This window comes from Protobothrops mucrosquamatus, unplaced genomic scaffold, assembly GCF_001527695.2.
Source record: "Protobothrops mucrosquamatus isolate PMUCROS unplaced genomic scaffold, P.Mucros_1.0 scaffold4734, whole genome shotgun sequence".
NCBI classification, from domain to species: domain Eukaryota; kingdom Metazoa; phylum Chordata; class Lepidosauria; order Squamata; family Viperidae; genus Protobothrops; species Protobothrops mucrosquamatus.
In genome coordinates, this window is record NW_015390626.1 from 7,908 (window position 1) to 14,598 (window position 6,691).

The 6,691-nt window shown below is 37.3% G+C and overlaps 1 protein-coding gene across 1 annotated transcript in view; it reads left to right on the plus strand.

Moving 5' to 3' along the window:
- LOC107299262 (dynein heavy chain 7, axonemal-like) overlaps positions 1-6,691 on the plus strand; it is a 35,175-nt gene that overhangs the window by 7,851 nt on the left and 20,633 nt on the right. The window contains exons 4-7 of the mRNA XM_015828626.1: positions 496-634; positions 2,531-2,697; positions 4,343-4,598; positions 5,538-5,837. Coding sequence (XP_015684112.1) covers positions 496-634; positions 2,531-2,697; positions 4,343-4,598; positions 5,538-5,837 — 862 coding nt within the window. The remainder of the gene's footprint in view (positions 1-495; positions 635-2,530; positions 2,698-4,342; positions 4,599-5,537; positions 5,838-6,691) is intronic.

The window sequence follows — 6,691 nt, forward strand, 5'->3', positions numbered from 1 at the left end:
GCTTGGGAAAACAGAAAGGTCTTCACAAATGCTAATGATGCTAATGTTGTTGTCAGTTGTGCCACTCAGGAGGGATGATTTTAAGTCCACAACAGACAGATGATGTTTGAAAGTAGCTCAGATGGACACCTTCCAAGTCCAGTGAAGTATAGGAAGAAGGAGATATAGCACAATCAAACTTGCAAGTCTGTTATAGCCAATCTCAATAAATATAGTTTAAATCTTCCTGTGGAGTTGACTCCTAGTGGTCTAGTCCATTCAGTGGGACTGACATCAATCTTGCACGTATGATTGCCTGAATTTTCTGCTTAACATATAGGACTTCTACATACATTTCAGTTGTATTTATTTTTTTATTTCTTTATGATTCCATGAATAGGTAACTAAAATTATAAAGCAGTCATATGATTCTCAAGCAATAAAAAATTGTCAGAATCATAGTACTATCTAGTTTAGTCTAGTCATGAAAACCTAATGTCTGAATTTCTTACCAAGGGCTCTGCTTTTTGTGGGACCTACTGGTACTGGGAAGTCTGTATACGTAAAAGACAAGCTAATGCACCACTTACAAAAGGATCTCTACTTCCCATTCTTCCTTAACTTTTCAGCTCGAACCAGTGCCAATCAAACTCAGGTTAGTGAGATAGTTCTCTTTGGGGAATTTGGAATCTTTTATTAAAATTTGAATTTTTAAAATTTATTTTTGCTGGAACCCTACTTTGTTTTAGACCTGCAGTTTACATTTAGATTCATTTGACATGAATGTTCATTTATTTCTATCATTTGCTTAGGTAAATGATATAATTAACAATCAAACCAGTGATGATATTCAGTCAGTTCGCACCACTTCGGCAGAACCGGTAGCTAATTTTTTGTTGCCCAGGCCCAGAATGGACTTCTGGAAGTGGCATCTACACAGAGAACCGGTTGTTCACATATTGAAATCCCACCACTGAATAAAACATATTATATTTAAGCATAGGCAATCTTGTAGGGACATTGTTGTGACCTCTCTCACATCAATGTTGTTGTGGGCAAAAATAGGAGAATGGTTCAAGAACTCCTATATAAAAATGTGTGTGTATATATCTCTATATCTATATCTCTATGTCTATATTTCTATAAAATACATATTTTTGTTCAAAAATCAAGTGGATTTTATTTAAGATTCGTGATCAGCTGTTTTACTTACCCACAAAACTTTTATAAACCATTTATAAATCATTTTTAAATTACAAGTTAGAGTAACATTTGTCTGCATCTGCTTTATTTGCATTGTGTGCTAGAAATATGTCATACTGCAATATACTCTGCCGCACAATGTGGCTTGCATCTCTGTTTAGTTTTACATACTTTCAATCATCTGGGTCAATATCTGATTAAATCAGGAAAGATATTGCCACAGAGGCATCCCTGTTAGAGGTGAATTGATATGTTTGTTAGCATAAGTTTGCCGTAAGTGGCTATCTGCATTTATTATGGATGCATGTGGAGAAAGCTATTTGAGACTCTTTATGTGGATGAGTTCTTTTAATTTTCTTCATAATAATTATACAATATAGCCCTTTTATCTTTAGAGTAGAAAAGTTGAAACTTCTCTTAGGATCAGAGGATGGTGAAACAAATGATTGATTCTTCATGAAGCTTCAAAAATAACAATAATGCATATGTTTGAGTTTTATAATGTTCCTACTAGTACCACGAGTTTTTTTTAATTTCATCTATCTCATAAGTACTTACTTTTAGGGGTATACAGAGTAATAGAGCTTCCTGTATATCACCTTTCAGCCCCATCTGTTGATATGCATGCATATGAGCTGCTTTGCTTGTTCACATTTCTGTTTTTCTCAGCTCCACTAGCTAGACCAGACCAGGAAATCAACTCTATAGTAAGACTAAAACTACTTTATTGAGATTGATTATCATAATAGAATCTTGCAAAACTGATTTTACTTAGTTCTTCTTATACTTCAGTAAATTAGGGAGGTTTCCACCTAAGTCACTTCTGAATATTATCTTATTGTTCTGGAGTAAAATATATTTCAGCTCCTTTTGCCCCTGGTATTGGTTTCTGCATATTTCTGTCAAGGTCATGTTCCTTACTTTCTACAGTTTTTGTGCTACTGTGATAACAGTTTTGAAATTGGTTCCGCTACAAATTTCTGATCTAGGATTCTTTGAACAAGATCTTTAGCAATAAACTCTTTATCATTTGTAGCATTTCTTGAAGCTTCTGTTTCCAGTTTGCTTAGGTTCCATATTTTGCAGCTGGTGATAAATGTGATCTCTCTTGCATTGGTGTTGTCCATCTGTTGAGGGTTGGTTTTATGCAGTTAAAGTTAAGCCATGTCACTCACTGTTTTTTTGGTCCCTTCCAACATTATTATTATTATTATTATTATTATTATTATTATTATTATTATTATTATTATTATTATTACCTTTATTTTTAAAAAGAATGCAATAATTTGATGTGTTATTCCTCATAAGTTATTTTTAGTGAATGGAAACATGTTCTTTTTTATTGTAGAATATTATCATGGCCAGGCTGGACAAAAGGCGGAAAGGAATATATGGGCCACCTGTGGGAAAGAAGTGTGTAATCTTTGTAGATGATATGAATATGCCTGCACTGGAGCAATATGGAGCTCAGCCTCCAGTTGAACTTTTAAGACAGTTTTTTGATCATGGAATCTGGTAATTTTTTTATTTTGTATAATAAGTAAATCTTTGAATGTTATCAGACTATCAGTGATACAAAACATCTGTCTGTTTCAGATGTGAGAATATACCACTGTGGGAGGTTTTTTCTGCATTTTTGGGGAGGGACTGCTTCATTATTAGTAGCAGTAATATAAACTACTTTGCCTTTCATACTCAACCTGAGGGGTCCTTCTTCAGAGCAAGATATTTTGAAGCAGGTAGACCTGAATATTTTTGTGCCATAGCAGCACAAACCCTCCAGGATTACATCCATAATTCACTTTTTTAAAACGGGACATATCATTTAACCATTTGGTGGCTCTGGAGAGCAACACTAGACATTTTCCTGAAGCAAACACTGGCCCAGTATTTGAAGGATCCTCCATGTAATGCAAGTTATTTTAGAGCAGTGATGGCAAACTTTTTAGACACTGAGTGCCCAAAACCCACCCCACCCGCCCCTGCCCTGTCCCCACTCCGCCCCCTGCTCCGTCCATCTGCAGGGCCACCTACCGCCTCTATGGCCCACCATAAATTGGCCAGGTGGCCCTGCAGCACCATGGCCACGCCCTCCATCCACACCCCATAACATCTGCGCGTGATGGGGCGCAAGGGCGGAGTCTTGTCCCTGCTGCCCGGCTCCCATGTCCTTGGCTGCGCTGCTCCGTGCAGGCTGTGCCCAGGGTCAATTCTCCTCTGGGGTGGCTGCTGAGGGAGGTGGGGTGATGGCACACATGCCCACAGAGGTGGCTCTGCGTGCCGCCTCTGGCACGCATGCCATAGGTTCGCCACCACTGTTCTAGAGAGTTATAACATTATTTTTTGTCACAGTGAGTTGTTGGGTTGCCAGCTACTCTAGAGAAGTAGATCTCCCTCCCCCCCCAATGGCTATTCTGGAGATGCAACCAGTAACCAGTATGATTCTCCTGAGCAACCAACATGCTCAGTGTCTTGTTTCTTCCTCATTAAAAGGCATAACCATACCTGGTAGATTCAGCAGTTTAAACCTGAGAGCCAGCTGTCACTGCTGTAGCTAGCCAAAGAAGCATCCTGTTAGTCTTCCAGGTTGGGGATAAAAAGAAAAACCACAATACTCTGCCCTGTCCGGTCCATAATCTGAAAAAGTCAGTCATCTATCCCACATATTTAATTCTAAGGTGGATTTTTTTAGAAGATAATTTTAGATATGTCTATATTATTAAAAGGAAGCTGCATTTCTCATAAAGTTTTAATAATGAGGATTAAGTGTATATTTATAAATATATATCCTTCTTAAATATCCATATACAATAAAGCTTTATTTTCTTAGTGAGTGTTTCATTACTCATAATAGTATATAACAATGCAAGTGTGACTCCATATGGAATCCCCTTTCATGTGATCATTTCTGCAGTACTAAGAAATTGTGGTATTGTACCAAATTTTGTCCTGTTGCCAATGGAATTCCTTTTCCACTGGAACAGATTTGGAGGTTTGCAGGATGATGTAAAGATGAGGATTGGAAAGGGAAACTTTGCTGCACAGTTAATATATAAAATACTATATATTAGCTAGTTGCATATTAAGGTATTTTTATGCTATTGCACTAAACTTTCATATATCACCGTGGTTGTCTGAATATCGCATATTTCTTTTAAAGGTATGATTTAAAAGACACAAATAAAATAACACTAGTTGATATTCAGTTGATGGCTGCCATGGGTCCACCAGGTGGTGGAAGAAATCCTGTAACACCTCGTTTCCTGAGACATTTCAATATTTGCACCATTAATTCCTTCAGTGATGAAACAATGGTCCGGATTTTTTCTACTCTTGTTTCTTTGTATCTCAGAGTAAATGAATTTATTCCAGAATATTTCACAATTGGAAACCAGATTGTCAGTGGCACTATGGAGGTAGGTCATATTCTCTGCTTAGTTATTTGTGTTAAAATGTAAACTAAGAGATTTTCCAGATGACTCAGATAGCCTCATGAGTACATCATTTGGGGGAAAAGTGCAACTAATTTTTCTAACAGGCAAATATTTTCTGAAATAGTATTGAGGAAAATGTGTGCAAGGGATTGATGAGAAAAATTATGAAATGAGCATTGCATTAATTGTAATGTAATCTCTGCCTCTGCCCAGGACTGGTTGCAATTAAAAGTGCTGCTTATCACCTTTAATGGCATAAGGTTCAGATATTTGAGAGAGCATCCATCTCCAAATCTTCTGGCCACCTAGTACAATGATGCAGAGTTGGTATGCTCTGGTCCCTTCTGTTAAATGTCATCTTGCAGGAATGAGGAAGCATGCCTTCTCTGCTATGGCATCTGTCCTCTGGAACAGCATCCCCCAGAGATACATACAACTCCCATCCTTCAAACAGAGCCAGTTTCTTTTTTAATGAAAAGAAGGGCAAGGGGGTGATATGATAGCAGTGTTCCAATATCTCAGGGGTTGCCTGAGGGAGTCAAACTATTCTCCAAAGCACCTGAAGGCAGGACAAGAAGCAATGGATGAAAACTAATCAAGGAGAGAAGCAACCTAGAACTAAGGAGAAATTTCCTGACAGAACAATTAGTCAGTGGAACAACCTGCCTCCAGAAGTTGTGAATGCTCCAACACTGGAAGTTTTAAAGAAGAGTTTGGACAACCATTTGTCTGAAATGGTGTAGGGTTTCCTGCCTGAGCAGGGGGTTGGACTAGATGACCTCCAAGGTCCCTTCCAACTCTGTTATGGATTTGGGCAATCTTGAAATTCAGTACAAATGTAAATACATACATGTTTGGTGATCTAAGTTTATGAAGTTCATAATTCTAAAAGTTATGCTTTTTTTCTTTCCAATAATTAAGGTATACAAGAAAGCCATGGCAAACCTATTGCCAACACCAGCCAAATCCCATTATACATTCAATTTGCGTGATTTTTCACGAGTTATCTTAGGCTGCTTGCTTATTAAGAAGGATTCAGTTGTCAACAAGCATACAATGATTCGTCTCTTTGTACATGAAGTATTTCGAGTGTTTTATGACCGGCTTGTGGATGATGCTGATAGGGCTTGGTTGTTCAAACTCATGAAAGAAATTGTGAAAGAACATTTCAAAGAAGCATTTGATGCAGTATTTTCACACCTGAGACAAGGAAATGCACCTGTAAGTATTCACAGTATTTATTACAAAAAATATCTCTTATTCATTCCTGCCTGACCAGCTTTAATAGAACTAGAACAAAATCATACAATTGTGTGTCATTCCATATGGCAAAGCAAGATGTTTCTTTGCTGGATGTTGATTTCAGAATAGCCATATTTTCTTTACTTGCCTTTTTTAAAACAAAAAAACAAAAAAAGCAAAAAACCAAGGATATATGAAGACATTGTATCCCATGACTCCTGATAACATCTTCTGGCTCTTTTGAGAGGTTACAGAATATGACTGTTGGGATATATTCCAGTGGCCATGCAATTTGAGTGAGTTATGGTTGGGAAGATATCTAATTGAGGTATCTGGGTGGGGATATTCTCTGAAATAGAAAGGAAGTGCAAGAGAGACCCACTTGATTTCTTGCTGCATGACAGTTTCAAAAGCTCTCATTTTCTTTACAGCAAAAGTATGAAACGGTAACAGTATCTATTTGAAGGAGAGGGAAAAATCTCCCATTAAAAAAAACCCACTCTCCATGGTTTGCTGCCTTTGGAGGAATATTTTCACTTCATTTTTTATCTCTTCACGTTTTTTTAAACATAATAATAATAATAATAATATTAATAATAATAATAATAATAATAATAACAACAACAACAACAACAACAACAATAATAGTAAAGTTGGAAGGGACCTTGGAGGTCATCTAGTCCAACCCCCTGCTCAGGCAGGAAACCCTATACCATTTCAGACAAATGGCTGTCCAGTCTCTTCTTAAAAACTTCCAGTGTTGGAGCATTCACCGCTTCTGGAGGCAGGTTGTTCCACTGGTTAATTGTTCTCACTGTCAGGAAGTTTCTCCT